The following is a 17,948-nucleotide window of genomic DNA, read 5'->3' on the forward strand; positions in this document are numbered from 1 at the left end:
ATGTGGAAAATAAACCACTACTCATTTTCTTTCCACGAACAACTAAAATGTTTCATTTGAAAAAAAAATCCTAGAGTCCAACATCAATACAAGATTAATCATACTATACATACATATAATATTCTCTGGTACTTATACCATTTAGTTTGTCAGTTTGTTCATAATCCCATTTTTAATGTTTATTGCAACATCCTCGTGGTACCTATATCTAACCTACAAAATCTTTTATTTTTGTGTTTGTTCCTTTTTTTGTAAATCGATATAAATCTTTTTTTTATTATTTTGCCAGTACTGTGGAAAATGATTAAGTCAAAAAATAAAAACTTTATTCTTATTCTAAAAATAATAATGACAGATATTGCTCTAAGTCAATTTATTCCACATTACTTTGTTTAATCAAGAACAGAGCTTACCAATAAATATTTAGAATATTTACACAGTGATATTGTATTTCCCTACTTATTGTTAAAGATTTTAACATGTTCGAGTCCCAATTATATGGTGCTTTGACTGTGTATCGCGAGAGGGGAGCGTATTTAAGAAGACTAGAACAATTTGAAAAAGCCAAAACAGCCTACGATGAAGCATACACTAACGCAAACACAGATGTACGGACACTCACAGGAAGAAGCCAGGTATGTTCTGATGCTGTCCAGCCACTTCAAGCGTTCACAGATGCCGAGCTGGCACTCAAGCTGGAACCTGAGAATATGATTGCCCGAAGCATGCAATGTCGAGCTATGTACACAATGTCAGACTTTGAAAGATCAATTGTCATGAACTACCGTGGAGCCAGGGTGCGCCGTCAACCGCCTTATTTTGTGGAAGGCATCAACCAAGGAATCGAAACTATACAGGATTGCATAGGAGTTAACGCCGGGGACGTAATGCTAGATTTTTTACCTTTAATTATGAAATCAGAGGTAGCAGTAGTTGATGAAAATGAACCGAAAAAAAAACTACATATTTCACGAATTCCACAACCGGAAACTAAAAAAAAATTAACTCAAATGCAGGCTCGAAAGCATGCAATTTTAGCTCGCGTTCTTGCTATGAAATATTTGGGACCGATGGCATATGATAAGTTTTTTCTTTTGAAGCTCAAAGTTGACGAAAGGCTTACGTCCGCCAATGTAACTGGAAGTATTGAATTAAAAAAAATTGCAAGAGAATCATTACGTTCATTGACTGAACGACAGGAAATGTTGCGCGCTCAAAGGCCTTATTACTCCATCAAATATGGCGAAAGGGCTGTATCTAAATATCAAAATAAATATAAAGAAGAAGTACTTGCTAGAGAACGTGAGATAAACGCGCGAAACATTGATCGCTTATTAAAACAAATAGAAAAAAGCTTGCGAGGGAAGCGCGTTATGGAGGTCATGTCGCACGCAGAGCGGCTGCAACAATTACTTGACATGAAGACACCGCGAACGTTACCCGATAAGGACATTTACATAGATCGATTATACAGAGCAGTAGGTGAGGCTTATTTTTGCCAGCATCGTCTCTCCTACAGGCTCAGTGAACGTGGCAACAGGAGGAGAATCGCTTTCCTCATGGGACTCCCAGTTGGCCGTCCTAAGTCCTTCGACTCAGTTCTGGGTAATTATCCTTATAAGTTTGTTGACGTTAAAAAAGCTTTGACTAAAGTTTCAGCAACTTTAGATATGTGCGAGAATTCCACGATGAGATGTTGGTTGATGTACGAAATGTCTAGAATGTTGACGACTCAAAAGAATTATGCTCTCAGTAAGTTTTACGCAAAGAGAGTTCAACGGGAGGCTGAAGAAATATCCAATGCGACGTGGTGGCTGAACGGCCTGTTCGCATTATTGAGCGGTGATATGCAGCAGAGCAATATTAACGAAGTCCGTGCCGCAGTAGAAGAGGCCTACGAATACTCGAAAAAGGTACAAGATGCGGAACAGGTGCAGGCCTTCCTCTGGAAATGTGTCGAGATGATGGAAGACGAAGTTCAAATCGAAGAAAGAAAAATTATCGAGAAACGGGAAAACCAAATATTGGACGTTATGGACCCGGTACAGCGCGTCGAAGCTCGCGTGCTGTTTAAGAAAATGTCGGCGTTGCCGCGAGGAAGAAGGTTCTCGGTTCTGCCACAGAAGTTTGACTTTGCTGGTATGAAGGCGGAGCGACGGCGCCGCCACCAAATGGGCCTGACCGTGATCCCAGGCCCGGTGCGGTCCTTACCAGCTCCAAAGAAATCAGATACGCCAGGTTTTCAGATATTTGATATCTAATTTTTTTTCTGTAAGTTTATTTATTCCTTGTGTTTGATAGTTGTTATTCTTAATTCTTCTTAGACTCCAATTTTAAGTTTTATATTTTAGTGTTATTAAATATATAAGCTTTACAAAATTTTATCGTTTTTTTGGTCCAACCTCAATTTATATTCAACCCAGTGATTTATTCCCATAATAAATAGACGAGGGGACATAGAATTATATTTAGCCTTCACAGAATTCAAATTTTTAATATATGCATGAGTGATATAATATTTGTCTATACTCAGTTTATTCCTAAGTTTAAGTTTATACTGTGTTGATTTGTATGGCTGTAGATCTATTGAGTTAACATACACATTATCATGCCATAAAAGTTTAGAATTTAATGATGAAGTTTTGCTGAAAATATGTGTATGAGTGAAGGAGTAAGTAGAACTTCGTATCATATTAAGATGAAATTTATAATGCTCGTTAAAGACGTTCAGATAAAACTGTGCGTATGTAGACTTATATTTAACTGAACCGTTGAAAATTTTCACACACTAATGAACGGCTCGTTTCTTCAGTTATAGTTTGTCATAAGATTGATTATAGGCTAGCTGTGATACAAAGCGTTTTTCCTTCCCTCATTTGCTTTTCTGATGAAACCTACATTACGTTAAAAAGCGGCAGAAGTATTTTTAATGATGATAGTTAGTTTTTTTTATCAATATAATCGATTTTTATTAGATAGATTTAAGAAGCTTTAAACCGTGGAAACCGTATCGCTTGCTAAGTTTTGGTGAGGCAACCCTATACCATTGTGTTAGCAACATTAATATGTTCATTTTGAGTATAATTTCATTAGGAAATTAGATAAAGGTAATTTGCCTCTATTTTGTCGCCATTTAATAGCTGGCAACCCCCACTCTTGCCAGGAAAAATAAAAGGGTATCGTATTTATGAAACAAACACGCATAGCGAACAACCATGAACTGTCGATATTCGGTTTGAATAAAAATTATCGAACTTAACTAAAATTATTAATAGTTACTTCTTAACTAATTTAGGGGACAATTCTAGTAATGATGATAGTGTAGAGAATATAACAATGACAATAATAATAATAGCAAAATACAATTCGATTACGTACGACTGTACTAGTAGTAATATTTATTATCTTCCAATATCGTTCTTTTTTGGAAAATAGTGTTTATCTATATACTATTATAATAAAGTGTAAACACACATTTCTTTGTTGCCTAAGATATCAGCAATTACAGCATATTTTTGAATAATTTTTTTTTAAATAAAAAGCCCTACAATTACGCCATGCTTTAGGCTATATATTTAACGGCATTAAACTTAGGGGGTAATTGTTTTGGATAAAAACCCTAATGTGGGAAAGAGACCATAAGTTGCTGCCAACATCAAGGAAATAAGATTACAACGGTTTCTCATTTGACATTTGCAATTGATAAATTGACAAATGTTAACAATAAAATAAATGCTTTTCATTTTCGGGTGAAGCCGCACGCGAACAGCTAGTTTTATTATAATCCACATGTTATAACTAGATATGAATCTATCGATTCTAACTTCTATGAGAGTAAAAATTGAAAATCGAAAGGACGAACACCTGATTTTGCACAACCTATCCCTACTAAATTTTCAAAGTAATAATTCTTATTTAGACAAACTATAAAACAGAACTGAGCGAATTTAGCGGACTTTAGGAAATTTAGTGGAAATAAACTTTTGTTAGACAAATTATGTATTGAGGCGACTTCTATGTTACATATTTCGTGAAAAATACAGCTCATTGTTTGATATATTACTTCGCAGCGGAGTTACGTTTCCTTTCTATACGCAGTTTTTTTTAAATACGTAATATTTTTAGATGATAGCCACTATTCTTGTACCAAAAGGGAAATGCAGATACTAGAAAACGGTAGCTTTTTCTTCGATCTGATATAAACACCTTATGACCGACTTCCCAAAAAAATGAGGTACTGAATTCGTATGTTTTTTTTTGTTACTGATAGGTTAATCTACCTCTATTAGTACCAAAACTCACCGCCGCTGCTAACAGCAGCTGTTAGCGCCAAAATGACGAAAATCAAGTAGGCACAAAATACCACTCCAGTAGCCTGTCTATTTAAATGGGAACACTTATCAACCTGCCCTTGTCCCTACAAAGGGGCGATACACAGTACGTACTGTTCTTCCATACGTCTCTATTGGCCTATAAAACTATAAGAGCAAGGCAGAGCCCAATGATTATTGTCCAACTGATATTAATAATGTCTTTTTGTTTTATTTATTTTTAATAAGAGGGTTATATTCATCTTTCCTGCGAATTCGTAAAATAATGACAATCTTTGCTATCTGTCAATTTATGTCACATCAGCAACATTACTTTGTTTGAGAATATTTCAATTGATAACAGTATTTTTTAATATACAACAATATTATATTCATTTACATATTTATAAAGTTTTTAAAATGGAAGAGAAGAGATTATTTGGTGCTTTGACTGTGTATCGGGAGAGGGGAGCATATTTAAGGAGACTCGAGCAATTTGAAAAAGCAAAAGCGTCATACGATGAAGCATTTAGAAATGCCACTGATGATGTACGGTTGCTTATCGGTCGCAGCCAGGTATGTTCTGATGCTGTTCAACCGAAACAAGCGTACTCAGATGCTCAGCTAGCTTTAAAGTTAGAGCCAAGTAACATGAATGCTCGGAATATGCAAGCTCGTGCTTTATACACTATGTCTGACTTCGAAAAATCAGTTGTAATGAACTGCCGCGGAGCCAGAGCACGCCGTCAACCGCCTTATTTTGTTGAAAGCGTCAACCAAGGAATAGAAACTATACAGGATTGCATAGGAGTCAACGCAGGAAATGTGATGCTTGACTTTTTACCTTTAATTAAAAATTCAGAGGTAGCACGAGCTGACGAAAATGAACCGAAGAAAACGCTACGTGTTTCTCGAATTCCTCGACCTGAGAAGAAAAAAAAGTTAACTCAAATGCAGGCGCGAAAGCATGCAATTTTGGCTCGCGTTCTCGCTATGAAATACTTGGGTCCGATGGCATATGATAAGTTTCTTCTCCAGAAACTTACAGATGACCAAAGACTGATGTCCGCCAATTCAGGTGGTAGCATTCAATTGAAAAAAATTGTAAACGAATCATTACGTACATTAACCGAACGTCAGGAAATGTTGCGCTCTCAGAGACCATATTACTCAATAAAATTGGCTGAAAAAGCTGAATCTAAATATCAACATAAATATAAGGCAAGCATTCTTAAAAAAGAACGTGAAATAGGCGCACTTACTGTTGAACGCTCATTGAGCCAAATCGAGAAAAGCTTGAAAGCGAAACGCGTTATGGATGTTATAATGCATGCAGAACGCCTGCAAACATTCCTTGATTTGAAAACACCGCGCACTTTACCTAATAAAGATTTTTATATTGATCATCTGTATAGAGCGGTGGGTGAGGCGTATTTATGTCAACACCGAGTCTCCTACACTCTAAGCGAAAACAGCAATAGACGAAGAATTGCATTCCTAATGGGACTCCCCACCGGCCGGCCGAAATCCTTCGACTCGGTCTTAGGTAATTATCCTTATAAGTTTATTGATATTAAAAAAGCTACGAGTAAAGTTTTAGCCACTTTAGAAATGTGCGAAAACTCTACAATGAGATGTTGGTTGATGTACGAATTGGCTAGACTGTTGACGTCTCAAAAGAACTATGCACTCGCCAAGTTTTACGCCAAGAGATGTCAACGAGAGGCGCAAAAGATATCCAATGCGACGTGGTGGCTGAACGCACTGTTCGTACTGATGAGCGGCGATATGCAGCAGAGTAATGCTAACGAAGTACGAGTACAAGTCGAGGAGGCGTACGAATATTCCAAAAAGCTACAAGATCCCGAAGAGGTGCAGGCCTTCCTCAGCAAATGCGCCGAGATGATGGCCGACCACGTCGCTGCTGACGAGCATAAAGTTCTGGAGCAACGGGAAAAACAAATATTGGACATCATGGAGCCGGCGAAGTCCGTCGAAACTCAAGTACTATTCAAGAAAATATCGATATTGCCGCGAGGACGAAGGTTCCCAGTGCTGCCGCAGGGAGGCGATTTCGCGAGTCAGAAGACGGAGCGGCGGCGACGGCGCCAGCACGGCCTCACCGTCATCCCCGGCCCTCCGCGTGCGCTTCCACCGCCACCCAAATCCGATACACTAGGTTATCAATTATTTGATATTTAATGTTTTCTTTTTAATCTTTGTTAGATTTTATTTTTTTAAGTTTTATACTCGCGTATTGTTGTAATTATTTTTTAATTTGTTATTAAGTCCTTTTGTAAGTTTTGTACTATGGGATATATTCTTAACGTTTTATTTTAAAATATTGTTAGACTTTACTTTTATAAGTTTTCTACTTTGGTATTAATATTTGTAATTTATTTAATGTTTTGTTTACAATTATTTATTATTCAATGATTTTTTAGGTTATATAATATTTTTTGATAATAAATTAATATGCTTTTGTATGTGTTGATTTATTTTATTTTGTCATGTTTGACTAAAATCACTCGCAGGTTTTATTCATATGGTTCCGGTGTGTTCCCTGGAGATCCCGGAACCTTCGTCTATGTCACTAGAGGATGGTCACCGAGGGGGTTTTAGTAGGTCAATTCCTACATAACCCTGTCTTTCCCCCAGAAGGCTTCCCTTGTATCTTTTGAAGATTTCCCCCCGACACCAAAAAAAAGGTTTTATTCATATAGTCATAATAAAGACATTGAAAGTCCTGAAATCATGGGCGTAGCCTACATGGTAAAATAAACATGTAAACAAACTCCTTCAAATAGGACCATGTTAATATTAGGTGAAAACCTAACCAGATCAACATCTGGTGACATTCATGGATAGGACAATAAAAGTTTAACTTCTACCATATCCTTCACATCCCGTTTTAATTGTTCCTAGCATTGTTTTGTTCTTCGCATGTCTTATTATTTCTATGGTGAATGACGTAACATAAATTATCCGAGCAATTGATATTCGAGCTTTTACAACTATCGCTTTCGTTCAATTGCGGAGTCAAGGTCACGAGTATAGGCGTAATGTCACTGCAAAAAAACTCGCCTCGCTGCCATAAAATTACATAAAAAAGTTAACGGCAATTTACTTACACACGCACAGTTTTAATTGAACAGTCCAAAGGTTCAGTTATAAGATCATTATACCGATGACTAATGTATTGCGATTCTCAGTTTTTCTTTCGCTACTGAGATTTGAGTTTGAATGACCTGAATTCAAATAGAATAAAAGCTTGTATAGAATTTATGTTTTTGCTTACATAATTTCGAGACACAATACATTGTCGGATATTAATTAATATTCATGCAGTTTTCTTCTCGAAGCATATCCTCACATTTCAAGTGATACATTAAAGATTCTTTGAAAGTCTGAATAAAATATTTAGACTCTTTCTAACTAAATTAGTAAATGCAAATTAAAGTTTTTGTCTGTTACGCTTTCATAAAATTTTGCACACAGTGTCACGGATATAGAAACGGAAAATGGCTAAATAAACTACCGGAACAACTAGTGTACCTATTGTATTATAATATTTTGTAGGTTATTAAATAATAAAAAAAACTCAATTCAATTCATTTTATAACATAAATAACATTGATATAAAAAGCCTTAGTATATACAAACAGTAACACAACAAAATTGTAATAATTCATCTAGAAGTAGTAGGGGCTCGGTAGTCTGGCGGCGATGACAGGGGCTGGGGCAGGCGCGACTACAGGGGCGGGGGCGACTATTGGAGCACGGGCGACTACAGGTGCTGGGACTACTAAAGGTTCGCGACGAACGACAGCGTTGAATCCGTTGAGGGGATCGGCGGAGTAGTCGACTATCCTTCTGGTGCCGTCTGGGTCGACAACGGAGTAGGAGCCGGTGACGAGGTCGCCGTTGCGGTTCTCCTGGTGGCCCTTGTAGTCGCCGGTAAGCGCATCCTGCACGTCATAGCCGTACGAGTACTGAGGCAGAGGGTCGACGCGAGCCACCACTGGGGCCGGCGCAAACACACTGGCGCACGCCACGCCGAACATGCAGATGAACACTACAATCTGCAAAAACACATTTATAATGAGCTACCACGTAATGAAACAAATAAAAACTAAGACTACAAGTTAGCTCTAAAAAAATGTAAATGCATCTAAAATTTTAGTCACTAAGAAGCTCTGGAAGTACAATATACTATTACTATGTTCAATTGATATTCTGAACTTGCTCGTCAATACATAACTTCAGCAGTATTGCATAATGCAGTTGACATAGACCAGTCTGAGTCGCACTGGACCGTGTATTCACATTCGAGATTCGTGCGCGCGCCGAATACGTGCAGCTTGCGACACGGCGACGAAAAGAAACGCTTATCGTAATCGATTGCACTACGAATATTAAATTGATAATCGATTTAAAAACATTCTAAGGGGTAGTGTTAGACTTTGTCTCGTTAGGAAATCAAATCTAGGGATCCTTAAAGTAATTAATAGCTCAGACATGATTTAGTGAAACTGTAATTGTACACATGAATACAATTAAAAGTAAATTATCATTATATATGACAAATTTTACGTTAAATATAATTTTGTACAAGTAAAAGCATAACACCATTGGTGTTCTGTATCTCGGTTCACTACAAGTAACATTAGCGACGACACCATGCATATTATAGGAAAACAATTAGTTATTCATCGTAGTATCTGAAATCGATTTTAGCACGTTAATTACAATTGAAATGACACTCTACTTGTATTCATGAGAAAGTGTGTGTCGCAAGGAGTCCCGATATGGATCCGTTGGTCAATTGAACGTCACGCGCGCGTTGCTATCACGTCTACGAAAACTTGTACAGGAACTATTGCGTGATAACGTTTTAGTTGTTAGTCGTTTTGTTAAAAACTATTTTTGAAACTGCTCTTTTTTGCATGAAATCTTAATCTTAATGTAATCATAAATGCGAAAGTTTAAATGGATGTATTTAGTGTAGCCTGAACGGCTGAACAGATCTCGATGAAATTTAGCGTAAACGTAGAGAATAGTTGAAAGAACATATAGGCTACTCACTCTTGTTTTATAATTTACACGGACGGAGTCACGGGTGAAAGCTAGTTAGAAATAAAATATGTCACGAAAATTAACAAGAATGATTGCTGGCCAGATTGTTTGGACTAGAAATCTATTGAGCTATCATCACTACACTTTTCCGCATACTGCGCATAAGTGTGAATTACTTTCACAATTGATTTTTTTTTAATCTTAATGATTTCGAAAAAAAAATATTTTAATTAATTGTTCAACGTACCTTGGAGTTCATGTTTGTTTGCTTGGGGTTGGTTGAGCAGTGCAGAGGTGAACTGTGAACGTCCTGGCCCGAGACCGCGTTATATATCGTTCAATGCGTAACAAAAGACGTGATCAAAATACTTCGAATCTAATTGAAGAAAGTGCTACAAGTTACGCTCCATACAATCAGCGATACCACGTATCGATTTACAAACAAAATGCTTTCATAATGTAGATCACATGCCTGCACTAAATCAATACGTTATAGAGCATGGTGTTCTGCGCTAAACAAGCCCTAACCTTGTTTGATACGTGCGTCGGATCTAATTGACGAGCGTTGACGGCTATAGAATAATTTATGGTAATTTACTTAACCTCAAAACCAGCTAATGAAGAATCTCCACTAAGCATAAATCATACCTATAACGTGATCTATCGATAATAGTAACACGGCTGCCAAAACACGTACATTTAATAAAGCTATATTCCCCTTTTTTAATATGAAATCCATCAAACTCGAAGGACTAATAAATCTTGTTAATACTTCCCGCGAGATTCTCTCCCATATTTCATCTATCTTTTACAAAAAAGGTAATGGTCTTTTGGATACTATACTTGGCAGAATAAAAAGTCCTTGTCTACCAAAGAGATTGGATAACTCATCCTGTGCTGAATAGATAGTTTGGTTGGAATTCAATCCATCCTTAAGAATTTTAAACGTAGCTGTGTTTTCAGAAATAACACTGCTTAGCAACAATTGCTTATGCGTGGTGAAGCAAAAGCTCTGTCTCTCCTCTCCTCTCTCTTACGTACAAATCAAGTCTTTACAAAATGAGTTATCAAGTCGTCGTCTGTCGAAACGGCAGAACAAAAATATGTTTTTTTTCGCAAGAGAATCTGGGAGTTGACAACATGTACAAATACATATCGATGGGTGAAAGACTATTTGTTTCAACCGCCATTTTAGGCGATAATGACATACATGTAATATATCCAAAATAATGCATAATACATTTAAATATTCTCAAACAAGCTCTGCCTATCCATCTCAAGTAATCAGACGCCGCAAATTTAATATATCTCGTGTTAATAACAATCATAAACTCAGAATAGGTTACGATGTACAATATATGCTTGCTTGCTAAGCTTGCTAATAACATTTTGTTGTTGAAATAAATAGCATTTATTTTCGCTTATAAAAAAAAATCAAGTGTTTTCTCTCTAGTTAATAAGTATTGGAATGTAAAAGTCATTATTTTTGATGAATTAAAAATAAAATAGACGTATTTAATTCATCAAGTGTAAAGAGAGTATCATATAGTTTCTAATCCTATTATAGATTAAAATCTAGCATATTGCTCAATGAATGGAGCTCTCTATTCATTTATGCTTGTAGTTTGTATTCATTCCTACGCAACGGTCACTTTAGAAGTAACATGTTTTAAAATTATCTGTCTACAAAATGCTTTTTTCAGATGTTTTAACTCATAGCAAATGAATAATGTTTACCTAACCATCTTATTTACGGTACAAAATGTTACTTTACATTATTTACTAATCTGAGAAATTGTAGATTTATTTTTAGATAAACGCTACTACCGCTTTCGCGACTAAAATAGAAAAAATGTACCAGTTTCTATGTTAGTTTGTGTTTGTGATTTTTTACTAGATGAGTCACACCGACCCTTAGATCATCATAATTGATGCTATTGTTGTTAATAACTTCACAGTACATACACTTTATCATTTTCTATTTAAAAAAATATTGAATATGAATTCAACAAACAAACAAATGATTGTTTCTTTTATTTTCTTCAGTTTTCCAAACGTCGTTACCATGTAAGTTATAAATCGTTATCATAACGCTTATTTTTTTAACTGTGAGAAATGTAATAAGAAAACATTCGAATAGTGAAAACATATTTATTATCTATGTACAAATCAAGTCTTTACAAAATGAGTCATCAAGTCGTGGTAAGGTTTAGGGGTATCTGTAACCGGCGGCGACTGGCTGGACGAGCTTGGCGGGTGCCGCGCGAGCCACTTCGGCTACCGGCGCTACAGGGGCCACGGGAGCTACGGCGGCGGCAGGTGCCACCAGGCGGGCAGGGGATGGTACAGCAGCGACTGGAGCCGCATAAGCTACCGGAGCGTTATAGGCCACTTGTGCGGTGTAGGCGGCGGCAACTGGCGCGGGATACGCGGCCGTGTAAGCGACGGGAGCGGCTTTAATAGCGGCGGCAACAGGTGCGGCGTAGCCGGCCGCTACCACGGGACCCGCGGCGTAACGCGCAGCGACAACGGGAGCGGCGGCGTAGGGCGCGTAGACTGGGGCAGTAGCATAGCGCGCGTAAACCGGTGCGGTGGCGTAGCGAGCATAGACGGGAGCGGCAATAGGTGCTGCGACTGGGGCGGCGGCGTATCTAGCAACGACGGGTGCAGCGACAGCAGGAGCGGGGGCGGCGACGGCGTAGCGAGCGGGAACTACAGCGGGTTGAGCGACCACTGGGGCAGCCACAGGTGCGGCAACTTTAGCGGCTACGACAGGTGCGGCGGCGATGCGAGCAGGAACGACGGCGGGTTCGGCGACAACGGCAGGAGCGGCGGCAACCAGGGGCTCTTTGCGGACGACCGCATTGAAGCCGTTAACGGGGTCGGCGGCGTAGTCCACGATACGACGAGTGCCGTCAGGGTCGACAAGCGAGTACTGGCCCTGGACAAAGTCTCCGTCGCGCTGCTCCTGTTGACTCTTGTAGTCCCCAGTAAGAGAGTCGGCGACATCGTATCCGAATCTGTACTGGGGCAAGGGGTCGTATTCTTCAACTCTTGCGAGGGGCGCGGCGTAGGCTACGGGTGCTGCAGCGACCGGCGCTGCTGCGATGGCTGCCGGCGCGCTGGCGTACGCCAAAGCCACGAAGGATGAGAAGATGACGAACTGTGAATATTTAATAGGATTAATGGTACATTTCAGGAAGTATATTATTATAAATTTTATCACCATTTTTTTCTTATACTGATTTTTAGAAGTCTGTTTATAGAAGTCGATTTATATAGAAAAAATTAAAACTTATTCGGGATGAAACACTGAACACTATTCACGATCACTTCGATATAACACTTCACAAAATCCAAATAGTTGTCGTACCTTGAAGACCATTTTGTTTGTTTTGTTGTGCACAGGGATGCTTGGAGCTGTGAACTGTGCACCCCATTGGACGCTAACAGTATTTATAGCGGTTGCAGTGGGTTGCCTCATCCCGACCGCATCTTCAAATTTAAATATATTCAAGTACGCACGTACAAGCGATGGGGCTGGACAATGCCGCGTAAACAAAGCGGCTACTTGTGCAACGCGCCCGAGACGTCGCGGCCACGCCAACTCAACGCTAAATTTTAAAAATTCAACATCTTTCCAGTAACTGAAATGTGAACTTCACGCATAATCTGCCTTAGAATTTTACTATGTGAAATATTTTGAAAAGATATGCAGCTAATTTCAATATATGCTGCTAAATACACTTGCCGTTACTATCGCGCAGGACCAAACTGTAGGTGTTGTTGACTATATTAACTGGTGCATGTATAGTGAAATACAATAGAAATGAGTAATAATATACGTATCACTGACAAATGCATTTATTGATTATTGATTTATTATGGACCTATTCAATTGTGGTGAAGTACGCAAAATAACTAAAGGAGTATCTGTAATCGACGAATATAATGAAAAAATAATTTAGGATCAAAAGAGCATTAGTATGTGCCATTGTAAAACGAATTAAACTATAATATGTATGTATATATACATATATGCCTTATTTTAATAAGGAGAATGATGTATTTTTATACAAGCAGTTCATCATCTCCCTGGCCTTATCCTCTTTACGTGAGATTTTATAAACATTAATGTTTTGGCATAATTATATCGGCCACCTGACTGCCGGTCAATAAGCCTACTTGTGAGAGAAATTAATATTATTCATAAACTAATTATAGATAGAAGCAAATATATGTATAAAATTAATATTACACCTGTTCAATGTTAAATCTAAAGACTTTTGTTTTTATTTATCCGTTACTGGTTTAACAACGAATCAATTAAAGTTATTTGTCAGGCTGTACACAACGTAATGTAGAGTAGGTCAATTTAACAACGACATCCTTAGTACAAGGTGAACTTACATCAGCTTCAATACGACTTCCGAATACTTTTATGTCCAAAAATAAAACAATAATCATTATTTTTTTATTTTATATCTTCGATTTCATAAACCAGTTTGTATTGTTTTTTTTTCTTGACATTTCGATCAGGTTTATATTCAATTAAAAACAATATGAGGTTGTAATTTACGGACAATAAACGTAAACGTAATCAAGGTTTGAAAATATTAAAATTTTAACAATTTATTGTTTGCATTGATTTTAAACATGACTCAAATTAACTTTGAATATCATTTAATTGCCAAAGAGAAATAACATATAAATTCGTATGTCACTAATTAAAAAAATATTGCATAATATAAAACAATTTTACAAGATAATTTCAAGTTGGCTGTATGTGTCATGCATTTGCCTTTGCGTCTACACATGAAGAAAATACTCGAGGTGAATTTTCCCGCGCGTCGCCGCGTTGCTTGCGTCGCACGTCCTTCACAAGGCTGCGTAGTTTTGCCAATCGTTTTGTAACCGATGTAGCTTACATGAACCCAAAGGATAACTACTTACTATAGATACGATTGAGGAAAAATACCAAGAGTACGCTAAACTATTTCTTTATATATATACGTGTTTAACTACGTTATGTTGACATATTTAGGGGAATTAGAGACGTTGTATTCTTATCATAAGCTAAATAACTCCAATTAAATTGACTAAACTCAATAGAGTCGAGATGCTCTTTAACGTTCAAGGAAAGTTGAAGTAAAAATCTTTTTAAAACGTTAGTAAAGGCTAGGTATATGTTTTTTCTTAAATTCAACGAATTATGACGGTTAATTATTATAACTATTGTAACTGTATAATTATGAAACAAAGTTATAAGGGTACGCTAATTAGGAGTCAATTCATATTTAATTACGAAAAGAAATGTTAATATATTTTACGTACGATTCGAAACGTTGCTACGTATCTGGAATGCTCATTAAATGATTTTAATTAATATTTTAAACTCGTACAAAAATAATTATATGTGTATTAAGAATAAAAGATGACGTAGAAGTTTTTGTGCCAAGATTTTCTGTTTTAAATCAATTTTTATTCTGTGCGCTTATTATTATTAAAAAGTTATGAAATGCAAGCATCACACAAAGAGTTACAATTGTAGCGTTTAACTCTAGTTGAACTATTAAATGTTTTTTGTAGATAAAATAATACGTAAATATGTAAAACAAGAAAACAGATTCTAGTTGTATTAGTTTCTAGTAGTACTTATACAGGTTGATTCTTAACGGACGGATCAACGGATTTGTGGAGTTAGAGGACCTCAATAGCTATTCATTTAAGTGCAAAGTATATTGCCCGATTTTCTATAGTTATTTTAGGTCCTCTAACTCCGCAAAGCCTCTGATCCGTCCGTTAAGAATCATCCTGTATATTAGCCGTTGATTTATAGCCTTTCGATTACTAATCCGGAACACAAAAGTGAGGCGAAGTGGATTCCAAGTTATTTTTTTTTAATGAAAATGATGTTTGTTACAGTTTGTAGGCTAAACTGCTAATCGGATATCTATGAAATTCGGTATAATTAGATGAATTGTAGAGGATATTCTGGAAGAACAGATGGGCTATTTTTAAACTCAGACATAGTTACGGTTCCCATGGAATGAATTAATATTGTTTTTTTCATGTTTACTGGATAATTCTGCATCGGTTCAACATATCTTATTGAAAATTGGCACAGGTATAAAACAAAGTCTGGAATAACACATGGGACACAGTTCATCACTAAAAAATATCTGGTGCTCGGGAGGCACGCAATTTTTCGTTTATTCATAGTTCGTCTTTTGTTTACACCGCGCGGACGAAGTCGCAGGCAACAGCAAGTAAAATATAAATCTATCATATCAGTTTTTGATCATCTATTAGCATAGGCTTTCTTTCACACAACTAAAACTAAGCTAACTTATAAAAAAATATTATTATGATATTTTAGAAATGTACGATTTTCTTTTGCTGGTAAGTATAACTGTTTTAAGCAGTTTGCATTCAGTAAAGCTCTATTTCATAGTCCTAACCGACTTAACCAAAGTACCAACTGGAGGCGGATCAAATGTTAGCAGTCGCATGAGATGTTACGTAAATGCCACTGCCTTGTGCGAATTTATTGTATTGATATTAAGGTGACAATACATAATATATGTCAGGTGAATTTATTTATTAAATAGTATATTTCGATCAATTTTCCAATGTCTATCCAAATATAGTTATGTTACTTAAAAACATACAAACAAAAAAAATTGCGATCGCTATCAGATGTTGATATATTTTTCACACAGTTAACGTCTTTAAAAAACTCAAAATCAATTTTCTGCCATTTTCTAAAATATCGTAACAATAAATCTTTCACTTGATAAGATACGTCAGCGATCTCAAACTTCTTAATGTGTGTACTTCGTTTATTGGTCTAGTGTGTAAGCACCTTTAATCTGAACGTGTAAGTAGCGCGTACCACCGACCTCGCGCTCTACATCTAGGTATTTCCGATCCGTGTCCACGATATATTAGTTATTGACTTTCAAAACTCACCACCATAGTCACGCAAATTTCTTAGCTAATATTTTTTCAAAATCCATGTCTACGTTCTGATCGTGGCAAAGGAGGTGTGTCATACAAAACGGGTTCAGGTCCCGTGTCAGAACCTACCTTAGTCTAAACTAAGCATGCACCGAAGGGCACAATATTGCAAACAAAGGTAGTGGAGGATATAGTGGTACTTACCTGCTCGTTACTCGCTTCACCGACTATGAGTACCTGGTCTCTGTCAGTGTCAATCGAACCAAGTCTAGTTATGCCAAGTCTATAGGCGCCAGCGATGCTGCCTGCAGCATCACCCGTGTGCACAGTTATTGTTCCGAACGCGAAACAGTAATTTAAAGCGATCCCGTTCGCTGACAAAAATTATTCGCCCGTTGTGTCATTCGCGTTGTCCGACAAACAACCACTTCCGATGACCTTTGAACACACTCGACACTGGCCCAATTCGCCGACGAAGTGCCATAAACAAGATACTAAACTAACCTTTGAACTCACACACGTACCCGACCGACTCGCTTGCTGCTTGCACACATCTCTCCCCCGCCTGACCGTATGGGAGCGCGATTTAAAACTACCCGCAAGTGCAGGAGAATAAAAATAATCCCGGTTACCCTCAATAACCCGAGCCGCAAAATTTAAACTACATGTTCGTAACCGAAAGTGTCGCCACCCGCATAATCAGTACCGAACAAGTAGAAATGAGCATATGGGAATATTTGTATTTATTACGTGAACGACTAGTCTGAGTAAGCATGTATATAAAGCTTGCTAATATTACGGTAGCATTAATCACTTTTACTTTTAATTTAAAAGGAAAAGTAACAAAATACACTTTTATGCATTTTTTACGCTAACGTATATAAAAATTAAACATCTCTCCATCCTACTCGTAATAAGAAAAAAACCTGAAATGACTTCAATGAAATTCTGTCTACAACAAGGACGTAATTTTAATTTATTTCGTAAGTCAGCGATAATATCACCTAGTGCCATTACCTGATCTGTGCGGGCAGGGGTACTGGCCGGTTAGTGGGAGACAGTTCCAAATGTGCGCACAGACTATAAAATTAAAGAGACTATAAAAAAATTTTTTTTCTTATCCTTTAAAAACAGTAATGTCGTACCTTTGTTTAGTTTTTAAATCTTACATTTAACTCAATATGTAACTTCCGACTGTTTAAAGTTATAAAGTTACAAGTTTACCTTTCTTTTAAAGATCGTTTTTAAAGATTTCCAATAAAGATATTTAATATTATAATACGACTTTAAATAACAATTTAATTATGAACAATCTACATGCTCAATACTCTGTGGTCAATCCCACGTATAATGTCAAGGTGAAGCCACGTATTGTTTCAAATGGAAGTGTTACGAGTACACGGGCAATGAGCAATGAGCATAGTACGGTCCCAAATTCAATCATGGCCTCTCAATGCTATTTACATGGTGTAATTAGTATTATTGTCTAAACTTAATTGTCTGTCAGTAGCTTCATAACTTCTTTATACAATTAAAATATTAGATGAATAAAAAGCTAGATATAAAAATACATACTATACCACTAAATTACATTCACTTGTA

The 17,948-nt window shown here is 37.0% G+C and overlaps 3 protein-coding genes and 1 pseudogene across 3 annotated transcripts; 2 read left to right on the plus strand and 2 right to left on the minus strand.

Moving 5' to 3' along the window:
* Window positions 1–342: 342 nt before the first annotated feature.
* On the plus strand, window positions 343–2,377 carry LOC106104302. Its single transcript, XM_013284313.1, has one exon. The coding sequence runs from the start codon at window positions 480–482 to the stop codon at window positions 2,259–2,261; it is 1,782 nt and encodes a 593-aa protein (XP_013139767.1). The 5' UTR covers window positions 343–479; the 3' UTR covers window positions 2,262–2,377.
* A 2,268-nt stretch (window positions 2,378–4,645) lies between these two features.
* Window positions 4,646–6,667, plus strand: LOC106104141 (annotated as a pseudogene).
* Window positions 6,668–7,911: 1,244 nt separating this feature from the next.
* On the minus strand, window positions 7,912–9,681 carry LOC106104155 (larval cuticle protein A2B-like). The gene is made up of 2 exons (XM_013284109.1): window positions 9,634–9,681; window positions 7,912–8,392 (listed from the first exon to the last, which is right to left on the minus strand). Exons 1-2 carry the CDS (start codon window positions 9,643–9,645, stop codon window positions 8,003–8,005), a joined length of 402 nt encoding a protein of 133 aa, XP_013139563.1. The 5' UTR covers window positions 9,646–9,681; the 3' UTR covers window positions 7,912–8,002.
* Window positions 9,682–11,521: 1,840 nt separating this feature from the next.
* Window positions 11,522–12,803, minus strand: LOC106104126 (cuticle protein 19.8-like). Its single transcript, XM_013284077.1, has 2 exons — window positions 12,760–12,803; window positions 11,522–12,549 (listed from the first exon to the last, which is right to left on the minus strand). The coding sequence occupies exons 1-2, from the start codon at window positions 12,769–12,771 to the stop codon at window positions 11,596–11,598; spliced, it is 966 nt and encodes a 321-aa protein (XP_013139531.1). The 5' UTR covers window positions 12,772–12,803; the 3' UTR covers window positions 11,522–11,595.
* Between the last annotated feature and the right edge of the window lie 5,145 nt (window positions 12,804–17,948).

Source organism: Papilio polytes, unplaced genomic scaffold, assembly GCF_000836215.1.
Source record: "Papilio polytes unplaced genomic scaffold, Ppol_1.0 DF823691.1, whole genome shotgun sequence".
Lineage (NCBI taxonomy): Eukaryota > Metazoa > Arthropoda > Insecta > Lepidoptera > Papilionidae > Papilio > Papilio polytes.

Excerpts from the sequence above, each read along its gene's own strand:
- LOC106104302 (XM_013284313.1), top strand. The coding sequence starts at position 480 with ATGTTCGAGTCCCAATTATATGGTGCTTTGACTGTGTATCGCGAGAGG.